The sequence below is a fragment of the Gymnoscopelus braueri genome (genome assembly GCF_963280865.1).
Source record: "Gymnoscopelus braueri genome assembly, chromosome: 9".
NCBI lineage: Eukaryota > Metazoa > Chordata > Actinopteri > Myctophiformes > Myctophidae > Gymnoscopelus > Gymnoscopelus braueri.
Window position 1 is genome coordinate 41710809 of NC_137610.1, and position 11744 is coordinate 41722552.

General features: G+C 40.3%; 2 protein-coding genes across 5 annotated transcripts in view; one reads left to right on the forward strand and one right to left on the reverse strand.

The window, feature by feature from the left end:
• The window catches only part of LOC308091323 (casein kinase I-like), a 19689-nt gene extending 14512 nt beyond the window's left edge, over nucleotides 1-5177 (reverse strand). For 2 of the 4 annotated variants that reach the window (XM_080436839.1, XM_080436838.1), the window contains exons 1-2: nucleotides 4931-5177; nucleotides 1728-2167 (exon numbers count right to left, since the gene is read on the reverse strand). In XM_080436839.1, the coding sequence (XP_080292965.1) occupies nucleotides 1728-2004 (277 nt within the window). In that variant the 5' untranslated portion in view covers nucleotides 2005-2167; nucleotides 4931-5177. The remainder of the gene's footprint in view (nucleotides 1-1727; nucleotides 2168-4930) is intronic. The other 2 variants (XM_080436841.1, XM_080436840.1) reach the window with 1 other exon arrangement.
• A 1954-nt stretch (nucleotides 5178-7131) lies between these two features.
• Nucleotides 7132-10729, forward strand: LOC308091916 (uncharacterized protein). Its single transcript, XM_080437669.1, has 4 exons — nucleotides 7132-7275; nucleotides 8524-8610; nucleotides 9250-9985; nucleotides 10543-10729. Exons 1-4 carry the CDS (start codon nucleotides 7230-7232, stop codon nucleotides 10580-10582), a joined length of 909 nt encoding a protein of 302 aa, XP_080293795.1. The 5' UTR covers nucleotides 7132-7229; the 3' UTR covers nucleotides 10583-10729.
• Nucleotides 10730-11744: the final 1015 nt, after the last annotated feature.

An 11744-nucleotide genomic window follows, 5' to 3' on the forward strand; every position in this document is an offset into this window, starting at 1 on the left:
GCACACACACACACTCTTATCCTAGTACAAGACTGCAGCACTTTGATACAACAGTGACTATTTGTGTTACATTTTCTAATAAGAACATATAATATTAGATTAACCTTTATTGATCCCCAGAGGGAAATTCAGGTGTCATAGCAGCAACAGCAGTAAAAATGAAACACCGGAGAAGTACAGGAAGAGTAAAAGTCAAGAACCAAACCAAGATAAATAAGAATACAAAATAAATCAAATACAATACTGAGCTGCTGGCCCTCTATACGTGAGCACTGGATCTCTGAATTAATATACACGTAATAGATGTACAGCAAATATATGAATGAATATAGGGGCTGCAACTATCGATTATTTTCTTAGCCATTATTCTGACAATTACTTTTTTGAATATACAAATAAATTGAGTTTTTTCATTAAATCAACTTGTTTGATTAATTGTTGCACCCCATATGAATATACAGTACATGATCTATCGCCGGTGAATATATCAATGAATATATTCTACAGCATTCCAAATGCAGACTGTGAAGTTGTCCAATCCAAAGCAGGATTTTGATACCTATCGCATCCAGCGGAGGAACTGATGAAATGATGATTTGGGGAAGAAAGAATGTATTCACAAGTCAAAACCATTTATTAGCCATTATTAACATTTATTACCATCTACGTATCTGTACAGCAACTGATGTCAGGCTGTTCTTTCGCTGCTGTCTCTCTCACTAGTGCAGAAGTCTAACATGCAGTTTTGTTGAGGGTAATTAAGAAAATAATAGATGATAGTTAATTAACACTATGGTTATGTTTGTTTTAGTCTAAGAGAGAAGACACTCACCTACAGTAAGTAGTAATCTAATAAATTAACTGGCAGTATGATATATATTTTTGGTCTGTTTGTTTTAGCCATTCATCAAACGTAGTTTAAAGGGCTGGGATGTTGAGCTGTATTCTTTAATGCTAATAATTGATTTAGATTCATTTGCATTTTATTCTCTTTCTTGTTGCTTATAACATACAGGTGGATATATGCTGTCTCTAGGGTCAAGTCTGATGGCTACTGGGAAAAATGCCTGTCCAAGGCACTTTGTGGTATGCCGTTGACGTTGAGTGATGATGATTCCTCCTCATCCTCCCCTTGCAACCACCTTCGGATTGTCCACTTCAACATCAACTATTGAGCTGGCCTTCCCCACCAGCTGGTTCAGTTAATATAATGTGTCATGTTGAAAAGGGACACTATAGTTCAAGTGTTTAAAGGAGTAGTTCACCCAAAAAATTACTTATTTTCTATCAATTACACACCCCATGAAGCCTTGAATACATCGAGTTTTTTAGTTTTTGTCGCATTCCTAGGCCAATAATTTGATAGACTGGAGGAGCCAGCCCTATCGAAGGTCTTGAAGGGCGGATCCAAAGCCTTGCGCTCGGTACCAGCGCCGCTTCCTATTGCTTCAACAATCTATGTTCCCGCCCCCCCCCCTCAATTCAAGGCTTCATGGGGTGTGTAATTGATAGAAAATAAGTCCCTTCTTGGGTGAACTACTCCTTTAAAAAAAAAAAAAATTAACTATGCAAAATTGTGCATATTTTTTTGTGGATTATGCAAAACTGTTGTTCTTTGTAGCACCACGTCACCAGGGATTTTTTATACAATAACTACCGGTAGAACTAGATTCTTTTGTATAAATGAAGAGGTTGAAATGGAAGATTTTTTTGTATTTGTGTCTTACCCAGTCTCAGCTCTCCGAAGTTCCCACAGCCGATTTTCTTTCCCACGCGGAAGTTTGGTCCGACCATGAGCACACCGGACGCCCGCTGTCCTCCACGCCCCTGGGACGCTCGGCTCCGCCCGCCCGCTCCTCCAGCCGCGCCCCCCTCCACTCTGCCTCGAGCCCCTCCTCCAGCCACGCCCGCTTCCACTTTACTCCGCCCTCCAGGATCCCCGCCGTCCACTTTGACCTTCCCCCCTCCACCCCCACCCTCTTTCTCCTTCCCAGCCTGCTCCATGGCTCAGGGTGGAGGAGGAGCCAGGGGTATAATGGAGGGAGGTCTCCCAAGGGTGGTGACTGGCCGGGCTGAAGGCCTGGGCAGGGCCTTTGCCTTTGCCCCGCCCCCTGGTCACCGTCTTCTCCACATGTGACGTGAGCACTGGTCGGACATGGAGGGTTACCTAGCAATGATGACATAGGACAAAGTGAGTCGTGTTATGTCAGAATAGAATGGCAATGTGTTGGGCTGAATTACTAAAAGAATAACTCAGCTCAAAGAAAGAAAGAAAGATGAGCTAATAAGCAGGTATATTTGTACCAGAATGTAGGCTATTATAGGAGCAGGAGCATATAATACGGCAGCTTTGTGTACTGTGTAGACAGTATGATATTGATCAGTATGACTCTGATCAATACGATATTGATTAGTCACCAGTTTGACCTGCATGCAGTATGTTTGTTTGATACTATGTGCTCTTCTCAGTGAGGATACATGTTAATGAGGGATGGGAGATTATTATAATTATTTGATTACTTGAAAGCACTTTGGGTCAACTTGACTACTAGACTAATAATTCATTGATAACCATGATCACACCCTAAATATCAGTATTCTCTTAAAGCTTGAAAATGATCAGGATTATCAATTAAACCCTAATCCACCATGAAACACCTGGACACTGTAACGTACATAACAAATAACTGTCCATCATTATTACTGGTGATTTGATGAACAATCACGAACAAACATTTTTACACGCCTTTTTTTCAGTTTAATTGTTTCTATGCGAGCCATCATTCCAAATGAAATGTTTAAATATTTCCAGAATATCAATATTCTTCAAGTATTCACTGCAGAATCCCAAATCACGATGCATTACACACGATAGGCTACATTATACACCATTAATAATGCAGTTCTACTCTACTACAATCCTGCCTTAGTCTCTCCTTTCAAACGCTCTCTCTTCTACAATTTCACTTTCACTCTACACTCCCATATCTCTCCCTCCTCCTCCCATCTCCTGCTCTTATCATCCTCTCCACCTTTCTGTGTTTCTCTATCCACATGTTAGTGTCTGTATATAGGTCCTGTACTGTTATATAAATGTCTCTCGTGGTCCTCCTGCCACCCACTTCCTCCAAGAGGCAACCAGCAGAACTACATCATCCACCATAACACTCTGGTCACTGTGTGCGTGCGTGTGTGTGTGTGTGTGCAAATGTCTATGAACTCTAGACTAGTGGTGACCAACCCTGTTACTTGAGATTCCCTTATGATGTTTTTTTTACCCTACTAGTTGATTACACTCACTTGGAAGTTGGTATCCTTGTTATAACTGATGTTTAATCAGGGGTGAGTTAGATCTGGGACACCAGGTGAATAGAATAAAGTATCAGGTAGGATAGAAAACCAGCAGTACTAGAGGTCCTGGTAGGATAGGAAAACAGCAATACTAGAGGTCCTGGTAGGATAGAAAACCAGCAGTACTAGAGGTCCTGGTAGGATAGGAAAACAGCAATACTAGAGGTCCTGGTAGGATAGAAAACCAGCAGTACTAGAGGTCCTGGTAGGATAGAAAACCAGCAATACTAGAGGTCCTGGTAGGATAGGAAACCAGCAATACTAGAGGTCCTGTAGGATAGAAAACCAGCCATACTAGAGGTCCTGTAGGATAGAAAACCAGCAGTACTAGAGGTCCTAGTAGGATGGAAAACCAGCAATACTAGAAGTCCTGTAGGATAGAAAACCAGCAGTACTAGAGGTCCTGGTAGGATAAAAAAACAGTTGTACTAAAGGTACTGGTAGGATAGGAAACCAGAAATACTAGAGGTCCTGGTAGGATAGAAAACCAGCAATACTAGAGGTACTGGTATGTTAGAAAACCAGCAGTACTAGAGGTCCTGGTAGGATAGAAAACCAGCCATACTAGAGGTCCTGTAGGATAGAAAACCAGCAGTAGAGGTCCAGGAAGGATGGAAAACCAGCAATACTAGAGGTCCTGTAGGATAGAAAACCAGCAGTACTAGAAGTCCTGGTAGGATAGAAAACCAGTTGTACTAAAGGTCCTGGTAGGATAGGAAACCAGCAATACTAGAGGTCCTGGTAGGGCAGAAAATCAGCAGTTCTAGAGGTCCAATTCTATTCTACAGTATTCTATTCGACAGCAGGTGAGTTCTGCATGTCACTTCATACATTTCTGTTTTACAGAAAACTGCATCTAGTCATGATGCTGTCATCACACATTGTAGCCGGACAGATGAGATAATCATTGATATACTGTAGATATGACTGCATCTGAAGGCAACCAATGAGGGGAAATTGACAACAACCAGGGGACAACATGGGTGATTTCAGAATGTATTATTTTGTTTGGTCTGAATGAGAATGAAGAAAAATGAAACAGGTTCCACACACTGTCTAAAATGACTGTGTGGCCCATGGCAACAAGACAAATGATAACATATTGTTTAAGGTTATAAGCTAAATGTCTTGAATTATATACAGAGACAAATAGGTTAGCTGAACAACAAGCTATAGCTTGTTGTTCAGCTAACCTATTTTGTCTCTGTATATAATGCTAGCTATTATAATAGCTAGCATTAATTCAACCATTGCTAACATATAGCTTTATTATTATATAAGCTGATGGTCATATTTCAAAACAATCTATAATTTTATATTGTATATTCTCAATATTGTATGAATTGTATTTTATGTACGAAATGTATTTATTATCAGCAACTTCCGGGGTGTATAATATGGCCAGTGTTTACTGGGGTTTGTGACCACGCCCACCACCATTACGCTCCTATTAATTATTGCACATTAATTGACACGCAAAGAGATGCGATCATTAACCGTATCATGTAATTATATCATCATAACCCAGTCAAGCTGGGTGAAATACTGTCTAATAGTCACGGTTATAGTTGTGGCTTACCTTCTTTTTCCTGCGTGTGTAATAGACAGTTTCTGAATGTAAAGCCGCTCCAGTTCCTATTAATGAATGAGTTGATAACAGATTTATGTCAAGCTGTTATTTAGTCGCTGTTATTATGATAATAACCTCGGTAGAACAACTGTATACCGAGGAGAGGAGAGTGATAGCCTGGCTGGCTGCTGCTGCTGCTGCACAGAGACACAGACCCGGGCCAAACAAACAAGGATTGGACGGTTGGGAACATCAGGTGGTTCCGACGTCATGTCATACGTCTCTCTCTCTCTCTCTCTCTCTCTCTCTCTCTCTCTCTCTCTCTCTCTCTCTCTCTCCCCCTCCCTCCCTCTTGTCTTCTGTCTGTCTTGTCTGTCTTGTCTGTCTGTCTGTCTGTCTGTCTGTCTGTCTGTCTGTCTGTCTGTCTGTCTGTCTGTCTGTCTGTCTGCCTGCCTGTCTGTCTGTCTGTCTGTCTGTTTGTTTGTCTGTCTCTCTTTCTTTCTCTCTCTCTCCCTCTCTCTCTCTCTCACTCTCTCTCACTCTCTCTGTCTCTCTCACTCTCTCTCCCACACGCACACACACACACACACACACACACACACACACACACACACACACACACACACACACACACACACACACACACACACACACACACACACACACACACACACACACACACACCATTTTTTTGTTCTTGGACAGGGGTCTACAGAAGATTTGATGATTTATAATATACAGTAGGAATATTAAAAGAGTTTTGGATTTTCCATTCAGAGCACATAATCTACCTTCCATTCTTCAGTGAGAATATACAATATCCTTGACTTGTATCACTAACATTAAAAACATCAGTGATACAAGTGTATACAAATAAGCAGATGACAGTTTCACAATGAAAAATTACTGGATAAAGAAGACCTTTGTTACCATTTACACAGCATAGTGCATTGGAATTCTTACACAATTCGTCAGTCATTAGTCAGGGTGATTCAAAAACAAAGCAGGACACACAAACACCACAGCACATAGGCCACACATTGTTCATACAATCCACACTATGCATAATACTATACAAAACATATGCACAGCCTATACAGGGTAACTATATTATGAGATTAGGGAGGGAGGTAGTTCTGGTCCATAGCGTTATGAAAAGATGGTATCAACAGGAATTCCCCACTCAAATTATTAGAATATTATATAAGACCAATATATATATATAAAAGGATTTACAATACAGAAATGTCAACCAAATATGTTCATTTACACAAATTACTGTACTCTTTTCAGATTAAAGCAAATTTGGCATTTTATTTGGAAATCAGTAAATCACAGTCACAGAGTGGAGAGTGGAGAGGCGCAGAAACCAAGATGCTTAAAGTCTAGTGTGAAGATTCCATGGTCAGTAATGTTTTGGGGTGCCATGTCATGTTTGGTCCACCGTATTTTGACAGGTCCAGAGTCAAAGCAGCCATTCACCACTTTTTACTGTATTCGCATTTTTTTTTATGCGAATACTTTTGTACTTTTACTCAAGTATATTTTGAATACCATACTTGTACTTGTAACAGAGTATTACTACAATAGGGTATTGATACTTTTACTTTAGTAAAACATTTGAATAGCCTACTTTTTCCACCACTGCTCTCCACAGTGTGATGCTGATCTGGTATCATACTGTGCTAAGTGTGCTTGCCAGCCAGCCAACTCTCCTGACTTGAACCCCAGCCATACAGCAGGTGGCGGTAATGCACCTGAAGGTGTTTGCCGGGTAACAGGATAGGTGGGCACTAGGGACATCTGGGCACCTCGATGTAAAATTGGTTATTTTGTCCAAAATGTTAATAAAAGTAAAGTAATTTAGTAATGTAGACTATACAAGATTAGAACATGCTTAAACATTAGACAATGAAGGTCTAATATTTCTACAATTGCTACAAAACCTGTATATCGAGTTATTTTGGGGCATACAAGCAGTTGAAGGATAAAATTAAGTCTGATAATGATGCACCGTGCATGTATACTTTACATACATTTTGGACCATTTTTCATTTTTTTTATTTTTTAACATTTTGGAAAAAATAGCCAATTTTACATCGAGGTGCCCAGATGTCCTAGTGCCCACCTATCCTGTATCCGTTTGCCGGAGGATGTGACGTAGCTTACATGCTCCTCCTCTTTTAAATCGAGGCGCGGGAGCTGTTCGGAATCTGTTCTTCACTCACTCTTCAGTGGCGCCAGCAGCTCAGATTTAGAGCAACACGTCTGTTTTGTTTGTTAAAAACTCAACTCAACCTTGATCAAAATGGTCAGAACTAAAGCAGACAGCGTCCCTGCGACGTACAGAAAAGGTAACATTTGAACAAATGTTAATTATTCTTTGTTTACGGCTCGCAATGACATGCATGTTGATGTGGTTATTGTTCCTCTTGTACAGAAAGTGTTGTTACGATTTAACAAAACATACAGAACTAACGGGCAGCTAAAACATAATATAACTCATAATAAAAAGCATAATGCGATTATGAAATGCATTTTTTCCCAAGTTGTCTTTTATGTTGTAATCCGGTTTGTTTATTGTCAGACATGGTTAGTCACACTCCCGCCAACTGAGTTAGTGGGTGTTGCTGCAGACAGTCAAGTCATTCAGCAGCAGATTAATATCGTATTTATGTTAACTAAAACCACTGTAATGTCTGCACGGCTACCCTATGATAAAATATGTTGTTTGATTTCTATTAGGCTACATATAATGTAAGTATTGGCGTTATTCATCATGGTAAACTGCGCGCCAGTTTTGGGCGCCACAAGTAGCAAGCAGCCCTTGTTTTATTTGACAAACATTGAACATGGTGTCAACAATGAATCGGTGACAGACTGTATCTTGAAGGTCGCAACCAAAAATGATAGATATTTGTAATCACTGACATTATAACCGATTGGGTGTGGTCTATATAGGATATTGTATGCTGATACTGTGCGACATGACATGTAGGCTACTCATGTCTGCTGAGAGATTTAATGTGGTGTATTGATGTTTCAAATTATGCGATTACAAGTTGTATCATTATTTCACGTTGCACTGCAGTTCACCAAATATTAATCACATACATCTTAGTACCTACCTATAGGCCTACCTCTGTATTGTTAGCCTTGGATCAAGACTATCTAGATGTATTTGATCAAGTCTGACTTTTGCCTTTGTATTCTAGATACGAAAGCAAAAGTCAGACTCAACAAAATACATCTATGATTGTCTTGATCCAAGGCTATGTTAGTACCTGCAGGCCTTCCTGTAGTCGTGTAGTGTAATATACCAGGTGACCACCCAGGTCATACTACCCACAGTCTGTATGGGTGTGTACAAATGGAGTGAATAGACATTTTGAGTTTGATCTCTACTTTATACAGCAACACCCAACTACAAACTATTAATCTGATTTATCTACAAAGTTAATCAGTAAATTTAAAAGTAGTGAACCCATCAGCTTGCGTAATGTGGCTGCCAGTATTCTTAACGTGTGGAAATACTTTTTTATTATATGAGAATACATGCAAGGGATCTCACTTTAATTTGTTGTGTTTGGTTTCATTTACAGCTGTGGCTGCACAAGCGCCCCGTAAAAACTTTGGGGCGTCCCGTTCAGCAAACTTAGCCAGCAGTAGCAGCGAGTTTGGAACCCCTGGTGAGTCTTACATTTATTGTTCATAACATTTGTCTTATCATCACTGGGTTTGTATTGTAATGTGACTCTTGTACTCCTGTATTTTTCTCCTTTCAATGTGTGTTATATCCTTGAATTGCCACAGGGGGTTATTTTCACAAAATAATCAGTCCAACGTTATTATAATATTTGCACATTTTATACAGCAAGTGCTACTTATGCACTTCACAGACCAAAAGAAAATGTATAAAAGGAATGCATTAAAACAATGCAAAGAACCAACCAAGTCACCAGTGCTAAATAGGTGTCTTATATTTCTTCCACAAACGAACGTCCACAGTCAATCTTCGTCAGGAAGCATCTTAAAAACTTGTTTGGATAGTATTTATGTGTCTTCTAGTGACATCAAAAGGAATTACAGTTCTATGAAGTGTTAAATCAAGCCCATTAATGGCCTGAATCATCACTGAGAGCCATACCGCTGGAACATAAGGGGTTTACAGTGATTGATCATTGAGTTTGAAATACTTAAAATATGTTATGAACTATATAGACTATAATGCAAAATTGCCCCTGGAGATGAATTACCACTGAAAAGTGGAATAAAATACAGTTCAGAGATATATTGTTTGACAAGATTCTTTTTAAATTGTTTTACAGGCAAAAACAGCAAGTATGCGGGTGGTAACCCTTTTTGTCCACGCCCCACACCCACTTGGCAGAAGGGCATCGGGGATTTCTTCGGTGGCGGTGAACAGAGGCCAGAGAAGGAAAACCAGCCCATCGAGGATGACGAGGAAGCAGGAGGCAGCGGTGTCTCAAAGAAAAAGAAGGAGAAGAAAAACAAGGCCATAGTGCAAGATGATGAGGAAGCAGGAGGCAGTGGTGTCTCAAAGAAAAAGAAAGAGAAGAAAAACAAGCCCATCGTGGAGGATGATGAGGAAGCGGGAGGCAGTGGTGTCTCAAAGAAAAAGAAGGGGAAGAAAAACCAGCCCATTGTTGAGGATGATGATGAGGAAGCAGGAGGCAGCAGTGTCTCAAAGAAGGCCGTCTCAAAGAAGGGGAAGAAAAAACAGCCCATTGAGGAGGAGGATGATGAGGAAGAAGGAGACAGCAGTGTCTCAAAGAAGGCAGCCTCAAAGAAGGGGAAGAAAAAACAGCCCATTGAGGAGGAGGAGGATGAGGAAGAAGAAGACAGCAGTGTCTCAAAGAAGGCAGCCTCAAAGAAGGGGAAGAAAAAACAGCCCATCGAGGATGAGGAGGAGGAGGATGATGAGGAGGAAGAAGGACGCAGCAGTGTCTCAAAGAAGGAGGAGAAAGAACAGCCCATGGAGGAGGATGCTGAGGAAGAGGAGGAAGAAGGAGGCAGTAGTGTCTCAAAGAAGGGAGCCAAGAGGTATGTAGGCTTTACCTTCTAGTGATGCACATGAGACACTGATTTGTCCAAATTAGAGCCAGACAGATATATCGGTCATAATTGGACTTTTTTGACGACATCGGTATCTGCAATTATGCAGCTTATGTGTCCCAAAGTAATTTTTTACCCACTTTGAACCTAGCGTCCCCATCTTGTTTTCAAAAATAGCCTTATCTACAAGCTCACAACGTGCCGCAACACGGCACATTGTGAGCTTGTAAAACGCCTATTTTTAAAATGTTAATGCGGCCTATGTGGTTAAATAAAATGAGGTTCACTTTGTTAGTTTTTTTCCTGAAAAGTTGTTAATTTTTTTTTGTTTGCTTTAAGCTAAACGTTCTAAAATAGAAACTTTAATCCAACTGAAGTTTTTCAAATTGATTAGAAAATGCTGCATTGTTTTGGCAAAATATCGGTCGTCGCTGGTCAATGACTTCAAAATCAGGGTCGCCATTAGACCCAAATCGAGCATTGGTCGGGCTCTAGTCCGAACTCCGATATCAACATGTTCTCTTCATGTTTCCATTCTCTTTCAGGTCCAGACCTCTGGCAAGTGAAGATGAAGAAGATGAGTGAATTTGTCTCTCAGTGTTTCTGCTTTTAATATGTTGAAGCCATTTGTTGACCATTCTAAGTGTTTTTTTTCTTGACTGTACATCTGTATATAAATTACTGCTCTATTCATTTTGTATAGAAGTTCAATAAAAGTTTTATGTCTTGGTACTGTGGTGTTGTTTTTTCGGGTCAAGCTGACCGAACAGATTAAAAGCAAGCTAATTATGACTATGGCAATCGTCATCATCATCTGTTTTTACGTCTGGAGACTCCCATCCAGGACAGGCTTCAGACGTGCCTCCTGCAGGAGACTTGGCTCAGATCTAAACCCATAATTATGACAATACTAAGCTCATTTGAAAAGTGTTAAATCCGAATGGTTATACTACTGGTGGAAGTGTAACATGCAGTGTCTTAAGTAATAATGTAATATTTTCATTGATCATTGCTGTCCATACTAAAGCCCAGAGGCTGATGATGTGCAACTGGTATGTTGCCTCTTGAACCAGACTAGTCGTGGGTAATGGTTTTAACTATTAAAGTGTTTTATTAAAGGAGCAGTTCACCCAAAAAATTACTCATTTACTATCAATTACACACCCCATGAAGCCTTGAATTCATGGAGATTCTTTTGTTTTTGTCCCTCATTCCTGAGCCAATAATTTGATGACGAGCGGAGTCTCCGTAATGAGTCTCCTACTGACCATCGGATTATTGGTTTAGGAATGCGACAAACAAAAAATCTCCTAAGTTCAAGGCTTCATGGGGTGTGTAGTTAATAGAAAATAAGTCATTTTTGGGGTGAACTACTCCTCTAATAACCTGACGCCGCCAGATGGGGCGGTATTGAGTTCACAGGTGTGAAGCAAGCTTCTTCCAGCTGGCGGAACCCATCGTCAAATAAAAAGGAAAAACAGCGCCCCCAGCGTTTTTCACAAGCTCTGAATCTGTTCTTGAGAGATTAGGTTACTCCTTTAAAGCACTTGTGTCCGATCACATGCAAAGAACAGAATGCCTTGTGTGAAATTGGAGAATTAAAAGCTGATCTAGCTTACACTAACACTACAGTATCTAGAGATCAGTAATATAAAACATTACGAGGATGTACAGAGCCAAAAATCAAGCATACCTCGCTTTACCTGTGGAAAGCCTGGTTTCTATTTACTGTTCAGTGATCAGGGGC

Bases quoted from the DNA above. Each gene is read 5' to 3' on its own strand.
- LOC308091916 (XM_080437669.1), top strand. From the start codon at position 7,230: ATGGTCAGAACTAAAGCAGACAGCGTCCCTGCGACGTACAGAAAAG. The intron at 7,276-8,523 runs GTAACATTTGAA...TTTCATTTACAG, and splicing joins CCCTGCGACGTACAGAAAAG to CTGTGGCTGCACAAGCGCCC. The intron at 9,986-10,542 runs GTATGTAGGCTT...ATTCTCTTTCAG, and splicing joins TCAAAGAAGGGAGCCAAGAG to GTCCAGACCTCTGGCAAGTG.